We start from the raw sequence: 12,805 nt of genomic DNA on the forward strand, positions 1-12,805 counted from the left end.
ACCATGTAGATAGTGTGCTTTGTCTATATATACAGCAGGGAAATCGCTTGGAGACACCAAGTCGATTTTACCTTGTCTCATACCATTGAGGAGGAACACCCCCAGCCAGCTAAGTAGCCGGCCCCCAGTAGTCCAGAAGTTAACCCCGCTTATTACGCTCACCACACCTCCCGGGCTAAGCCCCCTTTGCCAGTAGATAGTAGAACGTTGCCTTACGCAACCCGTAGAATAGCCTTAGATACAGTAGATTAGATAAGCAGTGTTGTATTAGTTACGGCCTTAAGCGCCCGCCACTAGCAAGTACCCACATTACAGTGGTGTACAACACCGCTGCTACTTGCCACGCTTGATTTGCGCGCTTTGGTTGCCCAGGGTCTGGTGTTTGATGGTTGATTTGGCCCGGGTATATTTGGCTGCGCAGTCAGGCTGTATTGCGCGGCGGCAGCTTCTTGTTCATGAAGCTCTGGTGGTGGAGGCATACTGTTCAAGGGATACAAGCGACCACTTGTCTCACCTTGAAGAGCAGGGTCTAAAATATAAAGATAAGTGTTTTACCTGACGCATAAATATTCAGCTTACCAATTGGAATATGGGCTTGAGTACCTCCGTTCCTGCCGGGCTGTCCATATAGATATCCAGGCTGAAAACCTGGTTGGTACCCTATCGGCAATACGTTGTGTGGCATATATGCAGCCCCGCCTAACTGACCATAGTGCGGGAACGCAGGCTGGGAAAATGTTGGTGCTTTTGGAGCCGCAGAGGCTACATTGGTGCCAAACCCCATTGACGCACCGGTGTGCATTGCTGTACCCCATGACTGACCAGACCCGGGGGCATGACTGGGGGCGACTAACAAAGCTGTAGGCACATCCAAAGGGGGCTGACACACTGCATTTCCAGGGGGATGGCATATGTCGGCAGCAAGAAGAGTAGGTGTCGTAACTGGGGCCGCTTCAATGACCCGGCTCTGCGTAGCTAACGTAATAGAGGGAACAGGGGTATCGGCTGGAGCGTTGGACCTGGAAGGCAAGGGGGATGGCAAGGGGGATGGCGATGGCAATGGCAATGGCAATGGCAAAGGGGACAGATACTCCCGTGGTTGAGGTGTGTACCGATCAATAAATTTGTTGAATTTTTCTTCTTGGGGGATTTCGTCTAGGTCCGAGTCAATTCGCTTAGCCAATTGTTTGCATGCTTTTGGGTTCGTGCGTTCCCATTCCTTGTCAACAGCCCAAGCTGGTATCTTCCCTTTCTTGAGCTTAGGTACGTTGTTATTGACCTTATCAAAATCCCGGCGCGTGACCTTTTGATTTCCGCATCGTTTCTTGTTGTCTTTGTATGCGATATCAAGCGCCCCCAAAAATTGGACAAGCTGAGCAAAGGTTAGTGTTTGTAACTCAAACCCTAAATAGTTACTTGTTACTAACCTTTGCGACTCGGTACTTGGGTTCCTGAACAACACGGCGGCTCTGATCGTCCGGGTCTGAATATTTGGACGATTGAAAACCGGGATCGCCGGTAAATTCGAATCCCCCGACTTCAAGTCCCGATCCTTTGAGCGCTGCCATGCGACTTTTAGCTTTCTGCCACAAGCGTAAGTATAATTACTCAATGGAAAAAGCTTGGTACTCACCGCATCCTTCCGGGATTGACGTCTGTTCAACATCCTGCGTTTATCCAACCACTCCCGCCCTTCGCCTGCATCTCCCTGGTACTTCTTCCAAACACGAAGCATTGTCGCATAGACCCCATTTTTAACAACAACTCTCCATTTGGCATTGGTCACAGACTCCAAGTACTTGACGTCGGAAGGGTCCCAGCGGCTCTGGTCGCGTATCACATCTATGGCGCTCGTCCCCCATTTTTCCCACTCTTTGTCGAACCCACGATCAAAATGCGGGACGAGAATCCCGTTAACAAACCAGACAGCCTTGCCAGCGTCGTCGAACTTTGCTACAAGCTCGCCGGCATCATTTGCTTGATTTAAGGCGCATAAATCGAGCATGGATTTGAGGGCGTGGCTCTATTGTAACAGTAAGTCCTTATTCTAAAACTAGCTGATAAACTTACAGATATAACCATTTGCCGGTGTTGCTCAAATCCGGCGTCTTTCTCAGCCAACAACTTTGCGCGTTTCTGGCTCCTGGAAGTATTGGCGCAGGAGGATGCATGGGATAACTAGGAACTTCTGATTTTGGCTGAAATAGGACCTATAAAGCTATGTAAGCGGCTGAATCCTGTGTTAGTACTGACAAGTCTTATACCTTTTCGCCTTCGAGGAGAACCCAACACTTCGTCGCCTCCTTCCTTGTCGTCCGAGTTTGAGTCCGCCTCCGAACCACCCTTGCCTCCGCCTTTGTCCTCGCTCTTGTCATTTCTCTGCAAACTCTCTGTGTCTTTGGCGGAGTTTGTGCCCACGACCTTGCTAAACACCGGTCTACTCGTTGTAACTAGCATACATGGTAAGCAAAACACAAAATATAATCACATTAGATACTTACTACTCCCCTCCGTCGGAGAATCCGAGTCTTTGACATTGGCATTGCATATACCTTGTAGGTCGTGCCTTGGCGCGGAAGCTACAATCTTTAGGTAAGCAAAGTAGTCGGTACTTGTGTGCGACTCACCAGGCTCCAAGTCTAGGACTCGAACGTTCTTCTTGAACACAAACAAGCTCCTTTGCGTACCATTCTTGCGCCCAGTACCCGGCGTTGGGTAAGCAAAGGATGGGGGGACATCTTGGGACCGGGTAAGCCTTGATTCATGCGCATACATTTGTACTTACGTCTCCCTAACCCCAATGCTGAACTTGATTCTCGGTCAATGCTTGCGCGCCCAGGGTTGCGCAAACGCACTCGCGAAGTCAACGGTGATCTAGAGGCCAACCTTCGGGGGGCGCTAGGTGGTAGCACAGGGTCTTTGGATATAGATGCCCTTTCAGACATTGCAACGTAACAAGTGTACTGAGGAATCCCGAGCACAGGACTTCACCCCCTTTTTGACAAAGGGTGTGCGGCGGGCACGGGACTTGGACGGCACGTGTCCAGCCTTTGCCGAGGCTTGAACTGGACTTTTTTGTCGCGTTTGGTACAGTAATAGACCAGGCTGTCCAGCATTTGTCGATTGTTGGGATACAAATGCTGGTCCATTGCTGGACAATATCTCTGCAATGCCTGGGCCCGATGTATATATACACTTTGGGCCTTTCGTTTCTTTGGGATAAATTGAATATATTTATTTGATTACATACATAATTGTTTCATCGTTACATTTCAATCCATTACTCTTCAACACCTAAATAGGATGCGCCCACCCTCTCCCAGAAGGGGGACGTGTGCGCGTTGTTTGGTATGCTGGTCAGTGCGTCAGAAGCTGCAAATTTCAGGGTACTCACCCAAACACCTACTACCATCAACCTCGGGATTCCTCAGTACACTTGTTACGTTGCAATGTCTGAAAGGGCATCTATATCCAAAGACCCCGTGCTACCACCTAGCGCCCCCCGAAGGTTGGCCTCTAGATCACCGTCGACTTTGCAAGTGCGTTTGCGCAACCCTGGGCGCGCAAGCATTGACCGAGAATCAAGTTCAGCATTGGGGTTAGGGAGACGTCAGTACAAATGTATGCGCATGAATCAAGGCTTACCCGGTCCCAAGATGTCCCCCCGTCCTTTGCTTACCCAACGCCGGGTACTGGGCGCAAGAATGGTACGCGAAGGAGCTCGTTTGTGTTCAAGAAGAACGTTTGAGTCCTAGACTTGGAGCCTGGTGAGTCGCACACAAGTACCGATTACTTTGCTTACCTAAAGATCATAGCTTCCGCGCCAAGGCACAACCTACGAGGTATATGCGATGCTGATGTTGAAGACTCGGATTCTCCGATGGAGGGGAGTAGTAAGTATCTAATGTGATTATATTTTGTGTTTTGCTTACCATGTATGCTAGTTACAACGAGTAGACCAGTGTTTAACAAGGTTGTGGGCACGAACTCCGCCAAACACACAGAGAGTTTGCAGAGAAATGACGAGAGCAAGGACGAAGGCGGAGGCGAGGGTGGTTTGGAGGCGGACTCAAGCTCGGACGACAAGGAAGGAGGCAATGAAGTGTTGGGTTCTCCTCGAAGGCGAAAAGGTATAAGACTTGTCAGTACTAACACAGGATTCAGCCGCTTACATAGTTTTATAGGTCCTATTGCAGCCAAAATCAGAAGTTCCGAGTTATCCCATGCATCCTCCTGCGCCAATACTTCCAGGATCCAGAAACGCGCAAAGTCGTCGGCTGAGAAAGACGCCGGATGTTATGGATATGACATTTCTTCTTTAATCTGTACTTATTTTATTAATTACACTAGTAATCTCACAGTAAATAAATGAGATAAAGATGCGAACTAAGGTTTTCAAGGTCCCTCTATCCAATAGTGACCTTTACAAAACCTACAAAGCTCAGGAATACCCTTAATATGCAATGCCTTTTGCATATATGCTGTTTTCTCACTCATTTAAATATATATAAATTCAGCTGAGTAGATAAACAGTAACAAGTAATATTTCTCTTGTTTGTAGTATTTATTATTCAAGATTCTATCTTGTGGCTACACACAGAAATATTCAGGGTCCCCCCTGTCGCATAGGCAAGTGCTCCGGCGCTTAATCAGCCCTTAAGCGCCGACGCACTAAATGCGCCTTTTCTCCATCACCCGGGCATCCCACACTGCCGAATCGCTTGCGCTTAGGTGCGCATGTTTGTGCGCTCCAGAACGCTGGGTCAAACTCCCAAAACGGACAACATTTGGTAGAGTTATGCCCCATTTACTGTAAGTACCCAATGCAGAGGTATCCTACCTTTGGGACTGTTTACTCCAAGGATGAAACACTTAGCCTTGGGACATCTAAGGACCCACACAGGCAAATACTGCCTTGGGGCAAACATTGCCTTGGGGCAAATATTAGGATCTGTTGTTTGTTTACTATGTACCAAGGTATCGGCTCCCTCAAGTGTTTCAGTTGCCACATGTACCTCCTGTACCCCTCTTGGTATCAATCATGTATATACTTGTTTGTGCGCCTTCTCAGGGTATAAAAGGACCCTGTGAAGACGCTTCTAATGCATCCATTTATCCACTCTTATATATTGACATATACACACAAGCCTTTAACAGCTTATCTGCGCATTTACTTTAGTGATTGACTCACTGTAAATAGCATAGGAGGTTATTTGGCGCACTAAGACCATAGGCCAGTCCCAACAGACACAGGGTAACCTATTAGTGTACTTACTGCGACCCTGTGCCCCTTGACTGTCACAGTTGTTGAGTTCAACATTGAGTATAGTGCGACGATACTGTAAGGATTGTTGTGATTGAGTGATAGTGTTTCAATCCACCATACCCCTTATATTGTAGATAGCTTTATCTACAATATCTCATAAATCCTAGATATATTTTAGGTAAACCCCATAAGTCTTAAGTCTTACTTAAGCATATATAAGTCCTATACTTATTAGGCCAATCCTATAAATCCTGTACATTAGTCAGGTAACCCTCTTACTTAAGGTACTATCCTAGAGACCTTAAGTATACATACCCTTGGTCACTTAGGCTTAAGTAACATTGGTCTAAGGTACTATACATAACCAACCACCTGCACTTCATAGTTGCTAGACTATTTGTTAGGAGTTGTTATTCCTGATAACCTAGCCTATATTGTGCATATATTCTGTGCATATATTCTGATTCTTAATACTAGTTCTTAGTTATTCCCATATACATTTTGTATATAGTAATTCTTTCTTACTCCTGTACTTACACGACTCTTAACATTGGTGACCACCGCAGGGCCTAGTGTTGGTTATCTTTAATTCTTACCTGTAATCTTTTGTACAAGCTTTCACACTTTGTATATACATTCTAATTGTGGTACTCTACTAACATTCTTTTATGTCTAGAAGATCAAGTAGACCTGCATCCTCTAATAGGACCCCTTGGGACACAAGACTTTCAAGAGAAAGTATGCCTAGACATAGTACCCCTAGAAGCTCTGTGCTTCCTAGAGACAGCATACCTACAGATAGTCCCAACAACCCTTTTGGACCTACTAGGTACTCTATTGAGCAATCCTCTCCTGAGGAGCTAGTGATTCCTCAACCTATCCAACCCTATGAATCACCCATCAAGCCACATGCTTCCATGCCAGCCTTGGAAGACCCTCAAGCAGGACCTAGTAGCTCAAGAAGGATATCTCCTCACTCTCATAAGTCATCATCCAGACACTCTCCAAGATTGTCTCCTTTGGAATATGAAGCTATTCAGGAAGCAAACAAGCTAGCTAAGCCAAGTTCTTCTATAAGGAAGCCTTCACCTTTTGGTCATAAGACTAGTTCAGCTACCTTCCAGAGGATGATACCTGTATTTGGACTTCCTGATATAGAGATGTTGGAACCTTCCTCTAGTAAAACTCAGCCCTCTGAGCCTATGAACTCTCATGAGCTTAAGAGATCTAAAGGAAAGACTTCTGAAGCCCACATATCTAAGCATAGGGAAACTCAAGCTGCCTTACTGGATCCTGATGATAGGTCTTTTACTAATGACCCAGCTATCCAGAAGTACCTACCCTATTCTCCTTCCACTACCTTATACCCTTTAAATGAAGAATCTCCAGGAGAATTCAACTATCAGCCTGACTGTACCCAAATGACCTCTTGGTGCAGGAAGAACCCTCAAGCTAATAGTTTTAGGAAAGTCTACAGGCAGCTAGGAAGAGTATTCTATCATGTGGAGATACCTCCAGCCCATGAGAATTGCTACCCCTCACCTTCTTGTGAGCAATGGGCTTCTCACTACTTCAAACTACTAGATACTGTAGTAACCTTTAGACCTACATGTCGCATTACTACCAAGTTAGTTCCTGCTCAAGAAATCAACCATTGGCCTGAATATGGTAAGTTGCACATAGACCTGAATAAACTAATCAAGAGAACTGTTCAGAGCGTCTATGACATGGAAGAACTATTGCCTATTCCAGAATGGCCAGAACATGACTGTCTATTCACCTCTCATTCCTTTGAGGTAGCTGCAGTCACTTATAGGGATCAGATGGAGCGTTTCATTCAGAAGCTATATGAGATCCTTGGTAGACAACTTCAGACTGGACCACCTTCCCCAGTCATCTCTGCAGGACATCTCAGTGAGGTAGAACCTGGACAAGAACACCTTAGGGATAGGACCCTACAACTCAAGCAAGATATGACCCTTTTAGTGCCCAAAAGTTCTAGAGCCTCTTCTGTCACTCCACAGGAGGCGGCTCAAGAAAACTTACTAAGGAGTCTTATCAAACCCACTAGTCAAGTTACTATTGCTAGTCCTTTACTTCCAGATCCTCAAGTTTCTCCTCCAACTGTAACCTTGCACACCTCCAGTAGCACTCCTCCAGGACAACCTCCTAGTAGTCTTCATTCATCCAAAGCCTCTCTTACTGTTACTATGCAACCTAGGTATTTAGGACCTGATAATGGAACCACACTTATTCCCTCTGAACCTTTACCATCACCTCCTAGCTCTATTGCTACTTCTTCCTCTAGATCTATACCCTTAGGAAGAATACCAGAAGAGTCACCTCATGTAACATTACAAGTCCCACCTACCTTAGAAAGGACTGAGAGACTTAGGAGAGAAGCTACTAGATCTCTAGGACCTAGACCACCTACTCCTAGACCCACTATAGTCCCTTCCACTAGTTCAGAAGAAACCTTACCATCATCACCTAGAGGTAATGCAAGTGTTCCTATGGCACAACCTTCAGCTATACCTCCTTTCAATATACAAGCCCTTGAAGACTACATCAACAATCTTTCAGATGGAAGTATAGATGGCTTAAGTTCTTCTGAATCATCAACTGGAAGAGACCAAGTAGCCCCAGAACTAATAGCCCCAGCTACTCCTGCTGATTCTATTACTTCTGTCTCAAGTGCTGCTACTCATACCATGCAAATCCCAGTAGCACAGTCTACTCCCAGGATTAGGAGCCAAGTAGAAGAGGATAATGTTAGGAATATACCTTATAATCCACCTTTAAGCAACGCTGCTAGAAGAGTTAGCCTTGCAGGCCCAAGTATTCCTCTTAGAGATCCACCTCCACATGCTGACTTTATTAATCGCAGATCTTCCTTGGGAGCAAATCGGCAATCCTCAGGAAGACCAGCTATACCAGCTGAATCCTTTACCAGAGTATCTACAATCCCAGAAGAGCGCTCCTCTAGACTAGCTGAAAGTGCCCACAGGAGACCTACCTCCTCTCCTGAATCAAGAAGAACTCCTCTAAGTATCCATACCAATTTACCTTACTTACAGGAGCAGCCAGCACCAGTTACTAGAGAAGAAGCTAATATGAGTAGGAGAGGAAACTTCTTAGCCCCTCTACTAGCACCTGTCCCACAACTTCAAGTACCTCCAGCACCACCCATTGATAGGACTAGGTTACCTCCTCATATTGTAGGACGTATGGTCTCCTCTAGAAGGTTTAGTGAGCTGTTTAATGATCCACCTCCTAGGGATCAACTTAGAGATAGACTAGCTCCCTTAGCTGAAGGAGGAGGAGGAAATGACCCACCATATGATAGCGATGAGGGAGATTTTGATAACTCTGGTAAAAGAAGGAACAACCCACCTAGAAGGAATGGAGGAGGACCTCCCAACGACCCAGAAGATCCAGGAAATGAACCATATGCTCAAGCAAATGCAGCTAGAGCTAGACCTTTTAATCCAGCTCCTGTACATTTTGATACTAAGCTGAAACCTGACATAATCCCAGAGTGGGATGGAGACACTAAGAAGCTGTTGCGCTGGATGACCTCCATCAACAACATAGCTGAGTATAGTAGCTACACTAGAATTCAGCTTGGACAGCAGATTCCTCTCAGGTTCACAGGAAGAGCTCTTAGATGGTTCAATGCATTGGATAAGGACTATAGGCGAATTATAACTGAAGATTGGCCAGCACTTAGGCAAGCTATCACTATCCACTTCATGAATAGGACCTTCCTGAACAGAAGCAAGAATGAAGCCATGCGCATCAGGTTCAGGGATAAAGATCATTCAGAAGAGACCCCAGAAGACTATGTCATCAGGAAAATGGAAGCTCTCACTATTGTCAGTGACTGGACTGACTCTGAATTAATCTTTGAAATCATGAATGGTGCTCCTAAGTCCTGGACCACGCATATAGACACCTCAAGAATAGTCACTTGGGAAGACTTCCTTGACAAGATTGCATGGCATGAGGAGGACCTTTTGGGAAAAGATTCTTCTCATAACTCTGACATACAGCGTCAACTACACCAGATGCAATCTACTCTCAAGAGACTAGAAGGAAACAGGCACTCTAGGCCAAGTGCGCGCTCACACTTAGCAGGATCTAAACCAGTAGGATGGCATCAAAATAATCCTCCACCAAAATACCCTAAGGATGACTCTACAGTATCTAAAGGTAAAACTCCTAAAGACAAGAAAGCTAGACCCTGTAGACACTGTGGAAGTATGATGCACTGGGATAGAGACTGTAAGCATGCCAAGAAGAACTCCAGATTTGTGCAATCACATATGGCACAAGCAGATGATGATGAATGGGAGGCCCAGGAAGCTTATGAAGATCTCTGTGATGAAGCCTACCTTGATGAAACAGAATATGACACTGAAGGAGAAGAGTCTGTTTCTGAGGAAGAGCAGGATTTTCATAAGCCCCTTCAGTCATTAGCTGTCTCTACCTCCAGCGCTAAGCCCAGCTCTGGATCCCAGGAGGAACAGCATGGTCTGGAGGGGACCATTGTCAGCCAGGGTACTAACTCTGCTGACCAGGGCAGTAAGGAATCTGATTCATCTGTATTTTCTGGATATGTACAACCCAAGCTCCCCACTAGGAAGAGCCTTAATAAGAAACTGAAAATGGCTAGTAGTCATACAGCTACTGCCAAGAATGGAGAAGAAATCACTCTCAAGCAATTAATGTCAAGACCACCAGGAACTGCTTTCTTTGGATCCAAAGCCACCATCATCAAAGGTTGGCTTCAGACAAATAATGGACCTAAGAAGCGCATCACCTTTGACTCAGGATCAGAGATCACTCTCATTAATGAGTCAATACTTAAAACTCTAGATCCATCACCTAGAGTGCGCATTGGACAAAAACTCAAGTTAATTCAAGTTACTGGGAATAGTAGCTTATCACAGTATATTTCCCTTCCCATCATCTTTGATACTGAACAAGGATTAGTTAAAATGATTGTAGAAGCCTACATAGTTCCTCACATGAACACACCTTTTATCTTAGGAACAGACTTTGCATCTCAGTATCAACTGTCATTAGTTAGGAATGGAGATGGAACAAGGATAGTTTTTGGGGATACAGGACGTTCTATTCCTGTGGAAGAATCAGATTCCAGCCCAAGAATTGACCAACAAGGTAATACCTTTATGGTTGAAGTTGCGCAAGGATTCATCAAGAATTCTGAGAAAATCAAGATCTCTAAGAAAGCCTACAAGAAGCGACTTCAACATAGGAAATTACCTCCCAATACTGTCAAAGTAAAAGTCTATGAGACAGTTACTATCCCAGCGCATACCATCAAGCTCATCAAAGTCAAGACAATATGGAAGGAAGGTCAAGCCTCTGGTTTTATGGACAGATCTTTCAATTCCCATCGACAAGAAGAACATCTGTTTGCAATAACAGACTGCCTGATAGATAGGAACAATCCTAAGATTCAGGTTTCTAACCTATCAGAACATCCTTTAAGATTGCAAGGAGGAGAAATTCTTGGATATATGCATGATCCCAATGAATACCTTGCAAAGGAAAAGGACATTACTAAGGAAGAAAAAGACAGCATTATCAAGTATGCTACCTTAGTACAAGCCATGGTGCAGAGGAAAGCTGAAGAAAAGCCTACTGCACAAGAAGAGGAATTAATGAAGTCGCCTGAAGGAGGACCCAAGACTGCTGAAGTACCTGACCCAGAACCTGTCCCTTCAGATAGATTCCTTCAAGAAGTTAATTTCTCAGAACATCTCACTCCTAATCAAAGGGCTAAACTAGAAAAAGTCTTGCGCAAGCATGAGTTAGCCTTTGGATTAGATGGTAGACTTGGTACTCATAACACTCAACTGGAAATTAGACTAAGGCCAGGAACTAAAGAAATATCTCTAACCCCTTACCATGCTTCTCCAGCTAAAAGAGAAGTCATTGACAAGCAGATTGAGGAATGGCTTAAACTTGGAGTCATTGAGCCATCCAAGAGTGCTTGGGGATTTCCTGTTATAGTAGTCTATCGCAACAGTAAAGCCAGACTATGTGTGGATTACAGACGTCTCAATGAAGTAGCTGTACCAGATGAGTATCCCTTACCAAAGCTGTTATGGAATGACTAATTTAGACATATGCGCCCCTAATTGCCAATAGTGAATAGTGCGAACTGTAGTAATCTTACTTGCTCTATCCAAATATGGGCATAGGCATTACTATATTTGGAAACTGACGGTGCTACAAGACCTTTTATACTTTATTTCCTCATTGCGCTTGCATATATACACATCTAATCATGCGGAATGATTATAATATTATTTCTATGATTTATAGCATTTTTTGTATCATACATTTATATGTAGGAACGGTACTTACAGACCATAGAACAAGTGCAAGTAAGCATGCAAGCGCCGGCGCTTAGTAATTGCAAATAAGCGCCAAAGGTCGGCGGGGCGCGCCGACGCCGATATCTCGGCGGGAAATAGGCATATTACTATGCGGACAAATACCAATAGGTCGGAGGCTCCAGCATCTCAGTTCCCAAAAAGGAATCGTCTGATTCTGAGCCAAATTGATGGAGATACTAACCATTTAAGTTTCTAGCTTTTTCTATGAGATCCTACCTTGCCTCAAGGTTATTTTTAGCATTCACACTAATGTAATTTAGTCATGTATGCTCTAGAGCATTCTGTAAATAACCTTGAGTCTATCCCACTAGGACTTATTGGGACTAATTGGTCTTTATGTATCAAATAGCTCAGACTGTACCTCTCATGTAACTTCCTCTTTTGTACATCATGTATATAGTTATTTGTTCTCCCTCTGGGGTATATAAACCCCCTGAGGGAGACCCTTTGAATACAACCTTCTTTTCATCCCATTCTTACCCCTTGTGTGAACTTGAAGATCTATTAGATCTTCTTAGCTTAGTTTAGAGTGTCTTATTTCGCTTTCTTAGCCTCTTAAGCTCACTGAACTTAACCTGTAAGGTATCTCGGCGCATATAGCCTCTAGCAAGGTCCCAACAGATACTGGGTAGCTAGGAAAGGCTCTAGGGCGACCCTGAACCTCTTGAGTAAGTCAGTTGGGAGAGTTTAAGGCCTTGAGAGCGGCATATACACCTTAACTGAGTGCGATCTCAGTCAAATAAATTACTAACAAATCCAGATAAATTGTAGTAGGTAACTAAGACTCGATACTAACTTTCATACTATAGGTATAAGCAGAACCAACCACCTGCATCTGCAGTAATCGCTTGATTACTTGTTAAGTGTAGGGATCACCCTGATTACTAACCTAATTTACCCTTATATAGCTAGTCTATTGCCTTTTTTATCCATAGATAACTGATCTATTAATCACTTTATTATATTTTGTACTTAATTACATAGTCCCTAAAACCCTACTCTATAACATTGGTGACCACCGCAGGGCATCGCGTTGGTTACATCTTTAATTCTTACCTGTAGTCTCTTATTACTTGTACTTAGTCTTACTACTATAGTTGTACTAACA

The 12,805-nt window shown here is 44.5% G+C and overlaps 2 protein-coding genes across 2 annotated transcripts; one reads left to right on the forward strand and one right to left on the reverse strand.

Annotated features, from left to right (window-relative positions):
- Positions 1-212: 212 nt before the first annotated feature.
- On the reverse strand, positions 213-2,945 carry RhiXN_06891 (uncharacterized protein; the record flags this gene model as incomplete). The annotated part of the gene is made up of 11 exons (XM_043326707.1): positions 213-233; positions 309-529; positions 580-660; positions 709-1,372; positions 1,428-1,583; positions 1,634-2,021; positions 2,071-2,210; positions 2,254-2,450; positions 2,502-2,579; positions 2,628-2,738; positions 2,786-2,945. 11 exons carry the CDS (start codon positions 2,943-2,945, stop codon positions 213-215), a joined length of 2,217 nt encoding a protein of 738 aa, XP_043185179.1.
- A 504-nt stretch (positions 2,946-3,449) lies between these two features.
- RhiXN_06892 (uncharacterized protein) lies at positions 3,450-11,415 on the forward strand (the record flags this gene model as incomplete). Its single annotated transcript, XM_043326708.1, has 7 exons — positions 3,450-3,539; positions 3,587-3,707; positions 3,756-3,767; positions 3,816-3,893; positions 3,945-4,130; positions 4,185-4,272; positions 5,943-11,415. The coding sequence occupies 7 exons, from the start codon at positions 3,450-3,452 to the stop codon at positions 11,413-11,415; spliced, it is 6,048 nt and encodes a 2,015-aa protein (XP_043185180.1).
- Between the last annotated feature and the right edge of the window lie 1,390 nt (positions 11,416-12,805).

The sequence above is a fragment of the Rhizoctonia solani genome, chromosome 13, assembly GCF_016906535.1.
Source record: "Rhizoctonia solani chromosome 13, complete sequence".
NCBI lineage: Eukaryota > Fungi > Basidiomycota > Agaricomycetes > Cantharellales > Ceratobasidiaceae > Rhizoctonia > Rhizoctonia solani.